Here is a 17,998-nt window from a genome sequence, read left to right as displayed (position 1 = left end):
TCTTGGAAAGTCTGCTGTCTGATTCCCATGACAAATATTCCAGCAAGGTGATAGATAAATATATTACAGCTGGCAAAGCATAATCCACATTACTGTACCAGTGTACTTTCCGTTCATTTTACCCATTGCACTTTATGATAACAACAATGTTTAACAAAAAATCCTAGAATCTACTAGTAAAGACTTAGATTTTGTTACCTTTATATTAAGTAGTCAATCTTGAATCTTGTATCTACATGACCTATACAAAATACTTTCTTAAATAGTCATTCTCCACATCTGCAGACTGAGAATATACCTTGTAAGGTATTTTTCTATTATCATTAAGAAGATGTTATAATCAACTGATGTACAAGTATACTCTATAGAGTGTTTTTCCTGCCACTCAACTTTTACCCAAACATCAAAGAAACATTTCGCTTGAACAAAAAAAATGTACCAAAATAAATTGAACCCATGCATGTACACAAAGATAAGTCAAGGAGGCTTTCTACATGTTCCTTACAATTATTTACAGGAACTGGTTGCCATATGCAGTATCGAGTCTTCCCCCAGACTTCAGTGTCTGGAGTTGGCCTGTGACTGGTCCTGTGTCAGGTGCAGGATACGCCTGCCCAGGTGCGCGTTGTGCTGCTGCAGGTAGCGGATCATGTCCGCCTGTTTCTCCAGCACCTGGGAGGAGAGAAAGACATGTCAGAACAGATGTACATGTGTAGTGACAATCACCCAAGTATTGGCCATTTTATATATAGGCCTAAAACAGCAGAAGAAAGTTAGCAACAAACTTCTCCTCACAAACTGAAAGGCAATGTGTTCTCAGTTTTGTGACTTTTGAACAATAACAAATACTGCCATCAGTATTTAACCGTACATTCTTTAACAGGTTGTTGTTATACTAGATATACATGTAAACATGTTTTGCATATATGTGAAGGGACTCGAGGAAGAAGAGTGATGCAAGTCATCAGTACTACACTTCAGAGGATGGCACCCAGGCTCAATAAAACTAAAGCAACAAGCTGCAACATGTTTTTTGTTTTTTTTTATACAGTACATGTATGTGTAACCGCACCTCGTCCAGGTAGTCGCCGTCCCTGAAGCCGACCTCTGTAGAGGTGACGTGTGACTGCATGAAGCCCAGCTCGTCCTGCTGCACGTCAGGCGAGGCACGGCTGCTGTTGAACCGGACGGTTCGCACCAGGTACAGGATCAGGCACGGCAGGGTGGTCACAAGCTCCAGGGCTGCCAGGACTGCAAAGAACAGAGTCAGGTTCATAATTAGTATTAATTACAACTGTGCTGCATGCCCAGTGCCAAAGGTTATGTTGACAAACGTCCGGAAAACAAAATCAACAGACCATTTTTTGTATAGATTCCTTAAGTAATGTTGAGCTTTGACACTGGGCATGTGCGTGCATGTCCTTAAACATGTACTAGTTTACAGACATGTACTTGACTTTAACCTCATTTTGACATAATCATAGACAAACGATAATACAGTTTAAACATATGTAAAATAATCCATTCAAACGTTGTTTTTACTTCGAAGTTCGAACAGACCTTGTATGTAATGATCGGGTTTTAAGGCTGCGTTCTTCTGGTCTTTCTCCCTGAGCTCGCTCAGAAGTTGGAGCACGGCCAGTAGCAGCGACGAACCCGCCGAGATCACGATGAAGGGCAGCCGACGGATGTCTTTCGTCTGTCGGTAGAACTCCAAGTAACCGTTTCGTCGGGAAACAAAGTGCTGATACCGCATGTACCGCTCTAGGAGAAACGTCAGGAACCAGAGACCAGTCTGACAGTATACAAGTATAGATATGGAGATGTCTAACTCGGGAAGAACGAAACAAGCTACGGCGAACGCAACGACCAAGACAGCCTGGGTTACCCCGGCCCAAACGGTGGAGATGGGGTGGAATTCTGGGTCGCTTTCCGCGGATAAAGTCTGGTCTACAAGTAACTCCTCGTCTTTAGAAGTCAGGCTTGCTTCTTGGTCGAAGAAATAGGCGCCTTGCCGGGCTCCTTCGCTCCCTAAACTCACCATAACTTGTGGATTCTACGAGTGTCACGGGAGCAACTCAAATGTCACTTCCTCGTATCTGTTCTCCTCTACTTCCGGTCGGACTAGTCTACCTTTAGAAAAGGGTCCAACATTTTAAACGACATTTAGTTTTGCTCAGATTTCTAAACGTTACTCGGTATTCAATAGACTATACACATGTCAAACCTATATTCATGTAATGATGACAATTTTGTATTTGTCTTTACAAAACAACAGTGTAAGGCGAGTTTGTTTTATAAACAAAATATCCCTTTGAAACTATGAAATATTCCTAAAAGAGGTCCCGGATGTTGGCGGCAAGTCTCTAAATTCAAAATGGCGGAATGCATCGCAGAATTTGTTTCCGAAAAAGTAAATAAGATTCGGTGGCGGCCGCAGGGTCCACAGGCACTTCAGCAGTCTGACGTCTTCGTGTCAGGAAGCTGGGATAATGAGGTAAGCGTAGACGGTCAAAATTATTCAGTTTAAGGTATTTTAGCTGTACAGATACACAAGGCCATGTGAGATATGGGAGGGAGGGGGGCACAGAGTTCCAAAGGTGTGCAGGTGTGAACTGATCAAGTTTTGCGTGTGCCGTAAAATTATATTCACACTATTATTGACCTACATACCACCCATATATACCATACCATGTCTTACAGTCATTGTATAGTTTTTGTACAGAAAATATTTTTTTTAATCCTTCATATGATTATTTCAGGAAATTGAGTTTGGGTTTATTTGGCTTATTTAAAGTGTACGCCTTTTGTGATTTATTGTAAAAAAACTTATTAACGTGAAAAAATGTCACATCTTAATTTCATCTTTTCAGGAGAACAGAGTTCGGCTTTGGCACCTGCCGAACACGCCGGCAAAGACAGAGGGCGCTTCTGCAAAAGGCCAGCTCCCGGCCAGGTCTGCTGAGCCCAGACTGGTGTGTGAGGTGCCGCACCGGGGGGATGTGAAAGACCTCAAGGTACTAGTAATCAGGATGGGAATAAAGTCTTGCGACATTCTGTATCAGTATAGCCAGAATAACCGCCCTTCGGCATAACCCAGCAGCTTCACAGGCACGCGGCGCGGCAGCAGCTACTAGTAGCTACATTACAACGAACGACTTGTAACACCTACCCTTTGAGCATCTAACTCTAAGTCTAAGCATTGTTTAAAGCTATGTAATACAGCTGCAACATTGGTCATTGAGCTAAACTGATCACTTTCACTTGCAAGATGCCTGTTTTATGATCCATGTGATGCTAAACTTGATGGTGACTGTTTTTCCGTTATCCTTACTTTAGTACTTAAAAATCGCAGGGACTCTTTATTGAAGATCGAATAAGCACAAGATGAATGTGTGTGTATTTAGGTGAAGTTATTCACAGCCATTAGAACATTGATTTGTTGTATTTCACATGTCTCCTTCCCTTCTGTTTCAGTTCCTGGATTATGACAAAATCCTGGCAGCCTCTTCAGCAGGGAACGTTACTTTGTACAAACATCATCACAACTCACAGGTTTGTCTGGCTTTGTAGTCTCTATGTAGCTGAGTATATAGGTTTACAGATGTACTACTTAGTCACCCTAACGTAAAGATTTAGATTTCACAGCAAAAATATCGGGTACACAACATTTATACAACAAATGTTATCTTTTCTCACACCAATATCAAAAATATGTTGTATATTAATTATTATTATAGTGTACATCATCATAGCGTAACAAACGTAAACCTTCACAAATAGGTGCAGATGCGCAGCTCCAATTTTGGGAGCACAACAGTGCATACTAGTATGCGCCAGTATTTCAAGCCCTTTGCTCCAAACACTTAGATAATAATCATATGATTGAGAATCTTCTTAAAAAGTTTAAGAGCACTAAAGTTGTGTGTGTTATTTGCAGACTCTGTCAGTTGGTCAAACGTGGGAGAGTCTACACCACCACAACGGACACGGCTGTCCCTGTACAGGCCTGGCCGCCACCTTACCCGACATTGTCACTGTCGGGGAGGACGGGCGCATCAACGTAGTCAGGCTGGATCACAGGGCACCCATCAGAACTATAGGTAGGGAAACTTCCACCTTATTGTTGTATTGTATTGTATTATGTGTTGATTTCACTGTTTTCACATTTGACTGTTTGTTACAGGGCATGCCTGAAAAGCAGTGCATTTAGCACTGAGTGCATACGCCCTGTATAAATAAAACAGAAATAAATAAATAAATAGAGAGAGAATATAATAGATACAGATTTAACTTTCCCCTGTATGTAGAGCAACTTTTACCTCTGAGTTTGATGTCAATCCCTACACACTTTCACTTCTTCGTACAACAGCCAGGGAACCTTCACTGGTTCGAACATTATGTACTCAAAGACATAACAGTAACCTAAACTTCCACTTTTTTTTGTGTCAGTAACAGTCTTATAGTGCTTGTTTTTATTACATTTTGACGTGTAGATTGATTTTGTTTTACCCACTATTTTCCAGACAATGCAGACAGCTGTACCCTGAATGCCGTGTCCCTTAAAGCATTTGAAGTCATCACAGTTAACTCTACTGGCCAGCTGAAGGTGTTTGACCTCAGACGACCCAGCTCAGAACCAACCAGAATATTTTTACTGTAGGTTATTTTGGGTTCAATTTGATATCAGTTATGTCTTTGCTGATAAGATAGAATTCTGCAGTGAAATATTCTATGTAAAGGTCATTGGTTTGTTTGAATCTTTCTTTATTCATGAAATGCTCAAATTAGCCTTCTGGCTGCTTTTCCCTGAGATCATGAGACATCAGAGTAAGACAGAATGTAACAAGATACAGTTTTCTTTATTCTTTATTTCAGGCATCACTCGCCCATATAAAGGAAAACATACAGATAAAAATACACCTAATAACAATAGTTAAAAATATGTCTATTAGATAGAAGTACAGATGGACCCAGATATTGCAGAAGAATTTTTTTTTTCTCATCAGTGCAAAGTGAACCTAATCTTAACATTGTACATGTATATCAATGATTTTCGGTTCAATATGATGTCACATCAATTCCCCTCGCTTACGTACAAAGCACATTCCATCCCAAACTATCAAATACATTATACATAATAGAGTATTGCATGGTACATAATTAAGTGTCATAAAGTTGAAAATAAAGTTTTGAAGGTCTTTGACTTTTGTGTGTCCTGTAGGTCAGGTGACCGCATCCCGCTGCACTGTCTAGACAAACATCCTGGCCAGCCGCACATCGTGGCGACGGGAGGTCAGGACGGGTCACTGTACATGTGGGACCTGCGGCAGGAGAGACACCCCGTGTCAGTCATGGACGCTCACGCATGGGACAGTGAGTACCGAAGGAGACAGATCTTTCTGCTTTGTTCTCTGAGTTGATGATAACAACAGGAATCTAACAGTTCTTACCAAATGTTACCAAATACCTGAAGAAGATTATCAATCAATAAATCTATAATCCGTGGGCATCAGGAGCTTACGCATGTCTGCTGTAGACAGGTGTCTCCAGGATGTTCTATTTTATGCATAGGGCCTCAAGTTGTCCCTGGGTAACCCTTAGGTCCCAGCCCTCTTAAGACACGCTACAAATTTGTGGGACAGTGAGTCAAATCATTCTTCTTTGTCTTTTCTGCTGATGATACCAAATGTTACCAAATACCTGAAGAAGATTATCAATGAATAAATCTATCATAAATGTCTGCTGTAGACAGGTGTCTCCAGGATGTTCTATTTTAGGCATAGGGCCTCAAGTTGTCCCTAGTTAACCCTAGGCCCCAGCTCTCTAGTGTGAAGTTTGGAAATTTGTGGAGAACAATTTTCTAACAATGTTACTGGGGGTGAACTTAGACCTTTCTCGCAGTGCCTTGTACCAGCACAGTTGAAGTTTCATGTGTTAGTGGTTAAGGGGAGCTCTTATCACCTATGACCTAACACCCTCTATCCCCCCCCCCACGTGTGGGAGGTGCTGTTCCACCCCACCCACCCTGACCACCTGTTCAGCTGCTCCCAGGACGGCTCCCTCTGGCACTGGGATGTCTCCATGGCAACGGCCACACCCCTCGCCATGGCAACACCAACAGCAAGTAGGTCACTTGTACCAAGGAGGTTTTTAAAAATTTTAACCTCCTTGCTCGTAAATGAACATTGTCTTTATCATTTATGTGTGAATCACAACATGATGAAATTTGTTCATACTTTTCTTGTACTGGTAGGTCTCCTTTTTGCTTGTTTTCAGTGGCTCATCTTGTATTTCTAATGTATTCCCAATATGATTGTCATACATGTATTTGAATTTATATTTTTGAGGAGGTGGCTTCTTACAAGCATCCTGCATAAATGTAACTAAAACAAACTGCCGCCGACCCCTGTCATTGACACCGGCATCAGAATGATTAAATCCTGGATAGTGATTGAGTGAGTGAAAAAAATAAAAATAAAACAGAATGTTCTGGATAATCCGATTGAAATGTGTTTTAATTCTTTTTGAACTTCCAGGCACACCGTTCCCGTCCCGTGCGCCGGCCGCCAGTCAGGCCCAGTCCAGCCCCTGGCTTCTGGCCAACACAGGGAAACAGAAGGTGGAGGTGTCCAGTCTCCTGCCGGACAACATCATGTCGGTCAACTCCCTGGACATCGTGGGCAGGAACGTGGTGTGTGGGACGGACGCAGAGGCCATCTACGTCATCAGGAACATCAACATTCGCTGACAGAACCTTTTCTACATCAAGTCAACTTCAAGTCTGGGTACCAAATTCCCGTATACAAAATCCGGATGGTACCCAGGCTAAACTTCAAGGACATTTGTAAAGCATTGCATTGGTCCTGAAGCAGGTTTCAATGTAATTTCCAACAGAAAATAACAGTAGCTAAATACAGTCTCAAAATCAAGAAACGTGCACAGGAGCCCCAGAAACCTATCGGCTTTTCTTGGGCCCTCCCTCGCTTTCCGCTATCATGCTTGGTTGACAAAAAGTTGCCAATCTTGTTGGCAGGGGTGTGACCAGTGTTTGGAAGTAAAAGACTACATGTCAGTAAGTTTCCACAAGTACACAGAAGTGGGCCTGCTATTCTTGATCCAAATGAATGCAGAGATAAACGTCAGCCCTATCACCAAGCACACCTGGTCATTTTCATCAACAAAATCCAAAACGTTCATCATACATTTTGAGATATCATTGTCCTGATTTGATTGTCTGAAGAGAGCCAAGATACAAATGTAGGGAATAGCAGAAAATCTACTGTAAGATGTACATGTATCTTTCGTAGTCTTACCTACAAGGAATCTCATTACTTGTACAGTATGTTTTCTATAACTTAATAATAAAACTCCTATATCTGATACAAAATGTTCTGACCTTTATTTTTGTGTTATAACCCAATACTAGCAGTATTATCTGTCACTGGCTACATGTTTGTTTCTTGTACAATTTGATACTAACTGCCAGTTTCTATGATTTCTTACTTGGAACAAGGCTGAATAACATGTTTACAGTTGAAAAAGATCTAAAAATGTTTTCATGTTTAAATATAGATCCTGCTTTAAAGAGACTTCAAAGCTTGATTGGGTTTTGTATGTGTCATTGTTAACAAACATCAGGTAGCTCTGTCTAAATGTCCAACAGATCAATGAAAAGTTCAAAGACCGTTACTGATTGATGTAAAGTCCTGGCGGACACACAGACACTGGTGTTGCACACTGGGCGTTTTATTGTCAAGGCAAGACCACAGATACTTCATTCTATGGATGACCTTATATGTAATATATCAAATGATATGTGACTAGCCTGTGAAACCCAAGCTCCGGGGGGCTCCCTACATAGTCCGCCACCCAAAACTAACTAGGGTGGCGGACTAACTAGGGAGCCGGCGAAAAGCGAGGTTCAGTCAGGCTAATAATATGTGACAAACGATATTCACTCTCGACCAAAATTCCTCGTGCGCTGCGGAAGTCGCTTTTTAATTAGCTCTCGGCAATCTCCAGGTGAATTCGGCACCTTTCGTATTCTTTGGAGTCCTCGATCGGTGAAGCGAGTACACAGTGCGTGTTTCATACACAAGTTTATATAGGAATTGGTTGATCGGATCGAGTACAGCATGTTTAGTGTCTAATTCTCTGGAATATTTTAGAGGACTGAGCGTACACAGTGTGCTTTAATTAAGTGTATAATTGTGAGTTTATAACGCAACGGCCATTTCAACAAAAACTTTGTGACCTGACGCCTGTGAAGGAACGTAGCGTGATAAACCAATATGCAATACAGTCGATATTATTGTGCTTGAAATTGAATTTCAATAGACAAATGCTTCTGTACGTTTAATATAGATTATCTCTTCCTACACGTATCCCTTTCCTAAACATCGACGACTTGACTAGACGCAACTTCCTGATGCCCAAACAACACACTAAATATAGGATGTCGACGTTGCGTGAATGGTAATTAGAACAGGCCGATATATTGTATTTTTCTCACCTTGGAAAAGCTGGTCGATAGGTACCATATATCAGTCAATGAGACCCCTCCATGGCCATCGTACGCGACAGGAAACTACTAGTATTCAGCAGGTGTAATAGCATATCGTTGGACAGGTCATAATTTTCAAGAACTGATAGCATACATGGAATTAATCTTGTGTGGCCAGATCACGTTATTGAAGAAAAATGTTGCAATACCAACAGTCGTGCACCCGCGCTTTGATTGGCAGATCTCAACGAGTCATGGGCCTTTTGCCAGACAGGATACGGGAGGAGGGACTAGTGTTTCAAACATTTCCCAAAGAAAATCGTTCTGAGAAACGAGGAAAGGCTGGAAAAGACAGATCTTTACCCCTTCCTCACACCTCTTGACTGTCAAAGCCTTAGGTACCAATTTACTGGTATAAATGAGTTTTAGTGGTACCTCGTCTTTTTCTTTCTTTCCTTCTTTTTGTAGAGAAACAGACCCGACTCAAACTGCGCGCGGATGTAGACCGCCAACTCGCGAGGCCCAATCACACACCTTGATTGCGGTGCAGAGTGGGTGACATCAAAAGCTCCTCACCATCACATGTTCGCTAATCTAGTTTAATTGACAGATATGAAGACGTCATTACAGGGCCTGGTGCCAGACAGGATACGATATACGTGGCAAATTCTCTCTCATCTCTCCGAGAGTTTGTTCCAGAAGACACCAGGAAAAGTTTGAAAACACCAGGCTAGGGTTTATACCTGTCGTCTACAAGTGTGTACGGTAAACCTTACGTTCCACAAGCGCGCAAAAGAGGTGCCCTGTGTCCTTTCAACCTTTGTGCCAGCAGTACTAGTCAGCAACCGTTCCGAGCGACGCGATGCCCCGCCTGGTGGTCGGTGTTCTTCTCCTAGCGGCCGTCGGGCTGTTGGGTCCCCGTACGGGCTCTGCGGACGAGCACGGCGACGAGGTGCACGGACACGAGCACGAACATGAGGACGAACACGCGCACGGTAAGAGTTGAACTTATAATGCGGACTATGTTGATTGTTAATTAGTTAATTACAGGCAGACCGAACAAGTTGCTCGAGCCGTTACGTAGTATAGCCGACGAGAGGACAGGCGGCCACTTGTATCTTCTGTTGCAGAACACACCGGGCTTATTCTTTATTTTTGCGACGCAGTTTTCGACGAAGCTTTCTGATCACTACCGGGCACTGACCTAAATACTGTTCGAGCGGGAACAACGGAATACGTTGTTTATTTTCTAAAAAGTACGTTGTTTATTAAAAAAACGTCCGGCTGGGTCTGCTACTGAGACTAGGCACCCGGACCTACTAGCGCCAGCGCACTTGGCAAATTATCCGGCTAATTTTGACAAAGAGCTGCTATATTTGTCAGAAACTAAAGAAAGGAATCCGTGGAAGACAAGAAAGTCGTATAAAGTGCACGAATTTCAGCTGGACGTGGTAAAAATTAGTAAACGTTTGGCTGTACGACAACGTAGTCCTCTTTTTGGGGTTGCTGGCGGTTCACTTTGGTACTACCATAACCTAGGGGTGTCCTACCAAACATTAGAACATGCAAGCGATCAGATTCAAGCCAGATAAAATTACGTACCTGCCACCCCAAATGTCTGCCCAGGAGACTAGACTGTAGACTGTACGGCCTCCGAGTGAGCTAGGGCGCTCCTAACATGTATGACGTCATGGAGTGCCACGTAGACAATCGCTACAACTCTTAGAACTTCTTATTGGATGTAGAGTTAAGTTTTACGCGCCATTCCCGCCATTTTCTTAGACCTTTATTGAGTTTTTAACATATATGTACATATATAGTACATGTGCAAGTGTGAAGTGCACTTCTTTGACACTCTTATCGGCTACGAAAAGTACAAAATGCTCGATAAAGATGACTCGCTCTCCGTTGGTAATTTTTCCAGAATGTCCGGAGGGTTACGAAGAACACGAAGGACACTGTTACTACTTCTCCACGGAGATGGAGACTTACTCCGGGGCCGCCGCATTTTGTGAGGCGCAGGACGGACGTCTGGCCGCGCCCGACTGTCATGACGAACACGCGGCCGAGTTCTTCTACAGAACACAGTGAGTGGAGTGTACATAGATCTATACAGTAAGGAAATGGCCGAGGTTAGGGTAAAGAAATGAAGACATGGCTGTAGTTTTGAGGGTTCGCACATATGTATGCTTGTGCCAAATTGCCAACCGCATACAAAATATACTCTAGTATACGGATCCTGAAACTGGCACCTATATGAAATATTATTCAATACATAAATTTGTTGACAAGGACAACTACCACGTAAAATGTAATCACTGGGCGGGTAACCTCAGAAAAAACTGAAAACTAAGCTTGAAACAATTGCCACCTTCGCTTGATAAGATCCAACTTTGGTAGAAATGGGCTCGCTTGAATGACAACCTTGAATGATGATGATGATGATGATGGACTCGCCTGACCCCAAACCGTTAACGATTCTAATGTCACAGATCGATGGACACTACAGGCCGTTTGGGGACAGAGGTTGGGGGGTCAGTGGGGTCACCACCCTGATCATTTGTAGATTAGTCCAAGGAGATTCAACAACGATCTAGTCTAGCCACCGTTGAACGCTACAAAAGAACGTTTTCGAAATTCAAATGTATTACAATACAAATATGCCAGACTAGCATAGATGGTGGGTAATATATCAGCAGCAATTAGTAAAGCGCATGCAACATATGGACTGACAAACCTTACCTTTCGAGCCGTTAGCTCCTCCTATAACTTATATTGTATGTGTTGAGAAAACAGCGTCCCTCCAGACTTTTCTGTTTTGTACTTTTTGTACTTTTGAATAGTTCTAATTCTTCCGTTGTTTGAAATCCGAGTGACAAACTGGATAATATTACTGAATCACACTGACAAACGCATGCAGTTTATTGATTTTCCTGTGGGTTACAGTGGACATTTTTCTTATCCGGTCTACAATCTTTTGATCATTTCTAGCAAAGTTGGTTTATATTATGCGAATGCTGAGCTCGCAGAAAGTGAGTGAGACAATATGAGGGGTAACATGGATAACAGGTTACTGGAAATGCGTGGTTTGTGGACTGAATACTCAGTAAAAATGTTGTTTCCTCACATAGCGCCTGGATCAGTCCGGATACAGAGGAAGACTGCGGCAGTGGACACCACAGACCAGAGTTGAGTGACGTTTTTTTTTTTTGTGATATCAAACTGTTACATCTAACTTATTCTGATTCTGTGTACCCTTCCTATCGGCTATCTGTAAGCCGGTCCGTTGGCTTATCAATTACATACCGTCTCAATTGTTAAATGGGGGGTAAGGAATGCGAACTGAAATGTACAGACAGTCACTCTGATTTGTAAACACACGGGAACTTTGACAAGATCAATCAACTTCGAAATCTGTACCCAACAAAATTAGATCGATTCTAAAGATGTAATGATACATAACGGTATATACTAGTCTTACACGTTTTGTGCATTCATCGCGAAGTGTATATTTGAGGCTTGAATCCGAGAACACAGTCCGGGCCAGTGTTTATTCGTTATTCTTCACTTGTGTACATCAATAATGTGCCGAACTCCCTCAGTGATATGGTTGTTTGAACTGGCCAGTTGTCACAACAGTCCCCGCATTGTCAGACATGTTGATGTCAACTCTACATCAGACATGCAGGCTGACTCCAGACAGATATAGTCTCTAAACAGACTCCAATGCGTGGCTGGAAAATAGTAGAAATTGGGCAAATAGCCTGAACATAGATGTTTTAGCCGGCCATAGGATTAAGAGTCCACTTTACAATGTGCCCCTATGGTGTTGGCTGTGCATTTTAGAGAAATAAGAGAGATATCCGCCATACCTGTATACAGGACAAGTTTCCTAGCTTCAGACATTTAGATAGAAGTTTATTAGAACAGAAAAATTCGTATTAATTATGAAACTAGACAAGCCATGTATCCTTAGCTCCCATATGTTAATATATCTATCTACGATTGTCTTAATAAGAAGCGAAAAGTTGAACATGCACATAGTAGCCAACATTAGTATGTATTTTGGTAAAATATTGCTGTAATTTTACTGCTTTATTCATGACCTGTACTTAGCTTGTAAGAGCATATACCTATAATAAAGGTCTTTCATTCATTCATTCATCCATTCATAATATTCAGTCTATCTACTGGAAACCCATTATAGTCTGTTCAAGAGCCTAGGTTGACTCAGCTGCTCAACATGCAGTCGTTGGAATAATTAAACTCAACTTTCTTCACTTTTGTTTTTTCTGTCCAGTGACCTGCTGCCCTTCATCTGTGAGCACGCACCAAGTAAGTATCTGTAAAACCGGAACATGTACGATACCCCATCGGGTAACTTACAAGACGTACTTCTACCTACGGACCAGCCCTGGCTATACTGTCTTCGACTTAGTAACTTATAACGTTGACATGTTTTGACCTACCTACCAGCCCTTGCTATAGTGTCTGTGACATAACTTAGGACATGTTTTCCCTGCCTACCAGCCCTTACTCTTGTGTCTGCGACATTGTAATCAGTGCAGATATTTCTCCTATCGATATCCCGAGTCGCTATGCACTAGTCTATTGGCAGCGTACGACAGGTCGTTCTGGCGTCACGCAGGGCAGGAGTAGGAAAGTTAAGCCATAGCGCGATATACATGTAAGGGCTTAGGATCGTACGAGTTTTTTAATAGAAGCGCTTAAAACATCTTAACCGGGTACCGAATGTGACAAGGGATTTGTACCATACCTATGAGTAGCATCTGTACATGTGACACACGAGAACGCGTCAGTCCGTATCTTGACTGGTCTACTGAGACTTTCTCACAGTGTGATTTCATCATCCTTCCGATCGCGACTACGTGTGGCAAACCAGAAACGTCGTATATTGTCAGAATGATTGACAAACTGACAACAGTGTTGACATAAATAAACGTTACAATGTCCGGGTATGGGCACATGGGTCATGCTGGCGTCGCTTTGACATCTAGAATGTTAGCCTCTACCAGGAGTCAGAAGCCGGATGGAAAGAGTAGAAATTGGCCAACATGATAGAGAGATAACGTTCCAGGGGAGTTCGTCCGCTAGTCCGTGTGGAGCAAATTGTACTAGTAATCTCCAGCGGACCAACTCCCCCGGCATGTTATCTCTCGATCTGGCCAGTTTCTACTCTTTCCAGCCGCCTCCCGAAGACTGGTCTAAACCTAACCCTAATCGTAAGTCTAACGCTAGCCCTGAACAATGATCCCAACCCTAACCTTAACTTCTAACTCTAATACCAACCCTAACCGCCACTCTAAAACCTACCCTAACCCTAACCCTGGCCCTGCACACCTGACCTCTCACGTAACAGCTCAAGGATTTGGCTCAACACCGGCAACAGCGACGTGTCCTGCGTGATAAATGCGCGATATATTGATCTACAAGTGTGTTCATCCCCATGTAGATTATCCAGTGTAATAAAGTATCTGTCCCTTCCCGCTGTAGCAATAATATCTACACAGTCGAGATCCATCGTACCAGTGAGTAACAGACCAGAGAAAGACCTACAGATGTTAGCCTGGTATCTAAACCTATTTTAGCTGCCAAGTCTTTTTCGTCTCTTTCGCCTTTTTCGTCTCTTCGTCCTTTTTCGGAGCATGAGGACGAAATTTATGAGACTCGGCAGCTGTAGAGTAAGTTTGGATACCAAGCTGGTAGCTAAGGTGACGGGTAGCGATGGCGTGAAGAAAAACAAAAGAATAAAAGTATGACTTTACTATTTCCTGTTTCTCATGCGAAATCCTTGTTGTTGTCCAGCATGTGACGAGGCGCCTTTTCAGCCGAACACCTTCATGACCGGGTGCGAGGAGCCGTATGACCAGCAGGAGATCTGTGTCTACTCATGCTCGCCGGGGTACCACCTGTACGAGGGGACCGTCTCCTCCGCCGCCGCCACATGCCTGGACGGGAACTGGCACGGACCCTTCATGGCCTGCAAACGTAATCTCCTAACAGACGTAACAATTGTGCGGTCGCGTGGCGTAACGGCAGAGTGCTCGAATCGAAACCAAGAGGTCCCGGGTTCGAGTCCTGCCGTGACGAGTCCACCGATCTTGTGCCCTTGGGAAAGGCACTTTCCTCGCTTAACTCAAGTGAAAATGAGTATTGTCCTATCCTGTATTTGTCCTCTGCGTTGGTGGCGGCATAAAATAAGTTGAAATAACTTGAGTGTGCCGTCACCATGTCTAGTCAGTAGTAGTCATGAAATGTTGGAATGAAAAAAAGCAGATGTAGGGTGCGACTCAGTGCCCTACTCCCAACCCAGCGCCGATCTTGGGTGGGGAGCGGTCGGGAAGGTCCTGAATGTGTGATAAGGATTTACGTGTGCTTTCGTGGCGTTTTGTACGTCTTTCGAATGGTTCGCTGTTTTCAAACTGAAAAAAAAACGCCGCTAGAGCACATGTAAAACACTTAGCCGGTTTCTACATCGGCTTGCAGATTACTGCAATATAATGGTATACTCCACTTCTTCAGATTTATCTTACTTCTTCAGATTTATCTCTACAACATGCTATGCATGGTGCAGCCTAGGTGCCATCCTGATCAGCTACCAAGCCTCATATACTCGCTCGTGCTGCAGGCCTGGTAAACTACCTAGGATGGCACCCAGGCTAGCTATGGTGACCAATGGCCACTGAATAGTAGACTGTGTAAGTCACCGACTAGAATATCGATTGTATTGATCCTCACCAGCATCCGTTAGAGTTACTTTCTCAGATGGACCCTTGGTCTAACCGACTGTCCAACCATTGTCAGTATTTATGTACCCTAAACATGTATGTCCGTCTTCCCAGCGGACTGCCCGGAGCTAGATCTGAACGAGGGAGTGGAGAAGATGGGTGAGAGCTGCGAGGCGCCGTACATCACCGGCGACATTTGCTTCTTCCAGTGCAGCGACATGCAGGAGCCGGTAGAGGGCGACCACGACATGTCGTGTTTGGAGGGGAGTTGGGTCCACGCGGCGACAAACTCCACAGGCATCCCCCTCGTCTGTAAGGACCACTTTCATAATGTCGCTTTTTATGTTCACCGAAGGAAAACATATTGTTTTTGCTCAGTTTCCTCTTCTCCAAACACAAAAGGTCAATGACCTGGCCAGACGACTGTTATCATGGTAAATGGTATTGGGTTACATCATGTTGCAATTTTATAGCAGGAGGGATTTAGACTCCTGTCACCATATATATTGATGTGTTAAACTTTAAACTAGGAATTAACTGAGCAGACCTTATGCGAAGGTAAACATTGTGCATTTGCTTTGCAAATGTTACCTGTCTAGTCTTTTTTTTTCTTTCCGGCCCACCTCAGGCTGAGGACGAAGCAAGGCCCATTTTATTAGCTGGTAGTGCGATGCAGCGTCATTACGACTCGCGTATTGTGTAAGCCATGTGTTCTTTCACGTTCAGAGGTTTGACAGTTGAGGCCAATGCATGAAACTCTTCACCAAATAAAATGACGGATGCAACCTGACATTTTTCCTTTTTTAGGCCTTAACAGTACTGTTAAGGCCTAAAAAAGGAAAAGTGGTTACTTCGAATTTGAAAAGATGTTTGCAGTTAGCAAATGTAGCTGTTACAGTATCCTTTTCAGGTCCTCCCCCTTACTAAAGTTGAGTTCCCTGTTTCAGGTCCTTGAGAAGAGCAGCGGGAGAAGCACATCTGGTGGGACAGTCGGAACCTATGCAAAACAGCAGCACGAGCGCCACACCACCTGACTGGACACTCCGGTGCTCAGAACATGTAGAAAAGTTTAGCCTCAACTTAAAGATGTACTGATAGATAAGATGCCATCGGAAATGACGTGCAAGCATTCTGATGAAGTTGTGGAATTGTTTATTTTCTAATCGCAAGAATAACATCACCGAATAACATCACCGAAGTAACCTCCATTGACATTCATCCACTGACATATATCCGCCACACTGTAGTAGAAGAAATACGTCTATAGACTATAGATAGTAGAGATATTCAAGACAACATCCTCAGCATGATGCACTCTTCCTGCGATTTTAAACTGTGTCTGGGGGAGGGTGTGCTCTACTAGAGAAAAACAGGCGGCGGATTTGTGCAACAGGGCTGATAAATAGTAGTTATTTGACTGGCAAATTAAGTCATTAAAATGTCAGGGACCGAATTCGGCGTCACGGTGATTTTTTTTATAGTTGTCCACATGTGCATCTTAGCGCACCGATCCTCGGGCACACACGTCGTCAGACGCACCAAGATGGCTCGAGGGTTTTCTATGACGATCGTGCCGCACGTAGCCTGGGTGCCAGACGCTAGCGTTCATAAAGCGATAGATTTTTTTGTGTCCGCTACTGTATCCGCCGCCCAACCCCAGGCTGCCCCAAACCCAATATCTTTCACGCGAGGAGATATTAAATTAGAGCCAGTGTGCAAATCAGGGTCGGCGGGGCGTGTGGCTTTCCCGGGCCGAGGAATTATCGCTGACTCGCGGTAGGGGATGGCACCCAGGCTATGCCGCACGTCGCGTCGTGCATTAGGAGGAAACCGTGTAATAATAGAGCTGGTGCATCGTGCGATGTGTGTGGCCGAGGCTTTAAAGTTACTTTAGAGAGGGGTTAGAAACTTGGCGGCAACAGGTCTCGTTTGTCTTGAACTGTTTGACCTAATGGTCACTTAAAGTCCTAGCGAGCTACTATTGGTCGCTGGTCTGTATACTAAGTAATGTACGGGTCAAGGCTATCTTCACAACATCACCGCAAGGCAAATAAAGGCTTGCAGACACTGAAGGGTCGAGGGCACTGGCAGATCGTCCATAAAGATTCAGGTAAGCCGAAAGCTTTGTTATCTGTCACATATTCTGCTTGAGGGGCAAATCTCAGACGAAAATGTTGCAAATAATGTTGGTACCCTGTAGCTACAGCATAACATCGCCCATAGAAGGGGGTTGGTAAACGTTAAAACACAGCTTAGCCTGAGCAAGTAACACTATTGGTTATGTCCAAAATCAAATGCTCAAAATGTTCGGGACAATAGTAACGTTTCTTACTCTGACAAAACGTCTTATTTCAAAGAAGCACCGGGATCGATCTAAGGATACTGTGTTGCCCTTAGGTCTAGGTGTGACCATTTACCGTCTCTCTGTGTGTGTAAAGGTAAAAGGTTAAATACACTCAAAAGTCAGCGGATTCTCAATGCCCTTTGAACTGATCAAGCCTTGTTGTTTTCTTGGCGGAGGGATCTGAATACAGAATAACCAAGAATAAGATATTTCTGATCAATTTTCTCCCGTTTTACAGAACGACTACAGGTATGTTCCAGACGAGCGCCATGCCCCTGTTAGGTAGCTTCTACCAGGCTTCGGGAGACGGCTGGGAAGACTAGAAATCGGCCAAATAGAGAGATAAGCATGCCAGGAGAGTTTGTCTGCTGGGAGAGAACACGGGTGCGGCAAAATGTT

The 17,998-nt window shown here is 43.5% G+C and overlaps 3 protein-coding genes across 3 annotated transcripts; 2 read left to right on the top strand and 1 right to left on the bottom strand.

Moving 5' to 3' along the window:
• Positions 1–507: 507 nt before the first annotated feature.
• Positions 508–2,112, bottom strand: LOC109487317 (transmembrane protein 192-like). Its single transcript, XM_019791296.1, is given in 3 exon segments — positions 508–672; positions 1,073–1,251; positions 1,561–2,112. Coding segments are annotated over 3 exon segments (828 nt in total). The 5' UTR covers positions 2,045–2,112.
• A 226-nt stretch (positions 2,113–2,338) lies between these two features.
• On the top strand, positions 2,339–7,378 carry LOC109487426 (nucleoporin Nup43-like). Its single transcript, XM_019791420.1, has 8 exons — positions 2,339–2,497; positions 2,874–3,017; positions 3,478–3,555; positions 3,941–4,103; positions 4,527–4,659; positions 5,225–5,376; positions 5,999–6,127; positions 6,540–7,378. Exons 1-8 carry the CDS (start codon positions 2,378–2,380, stop codon positions 6,749–6,751), a joined length of 1,131 nt encoding a protein of 376 aa, XP_019646979.1. The 5' UTR covers positions 2,339–2,377; the 3' UTR covers positions 6,752–7,378.
• A 1,771-nt stretch (positions 7,379–9,149) lies between these two features.
• LOC109487345 lies at positions 9,150–16,366 on the top strand. Its single transcript, XM_019791323.1, has 7 exons — positions 9,150–9,501; positions 10,431–10,593; positions 11,638–11,694; positions 12,807–12,841; positions 14,333–14,515; positions 15,370–15,567; positions 16,203–16,366. Exons 1-7 carry the CDS (start codon positions 9,369–9,371, stop codon positions 16,208–16,210), a joined length of 777 nt encoding a protein of 258 aa, XP_019646882.1. The 5' UTR covers positions 9,150–9,368; the 3' UTR covers positions 16,211–16,366.
• The last annotated feature ends 1,632 nt before the right edge of the window (positions 16,367–17,998 follow it).

The sequence above is a fragment of the Branchiostoma belcheri genome, unplaced genomic scaffold, assembly GCF_001625305.1.
Source record: "Branchiostoma belcheri isolate BF01 breed outbred unplaced genomic scaffold, Haploidv18h27 scaffold88, whole genome shotgun sequence".
Classification (NCBI taxonomy): domain Eukaryota; kingdom Metazoa; phylum Chordata; class Leptocardii; order Amphioxiformes; family Branchiostomatidae; genus Branchiostoma; species Branchiostoma belcheri.
The sequence above is the reverse complement of the archived record's forward strand: the minus strand, read 5'-3'. Positions and strand labels throughout refer to the sequence as shown.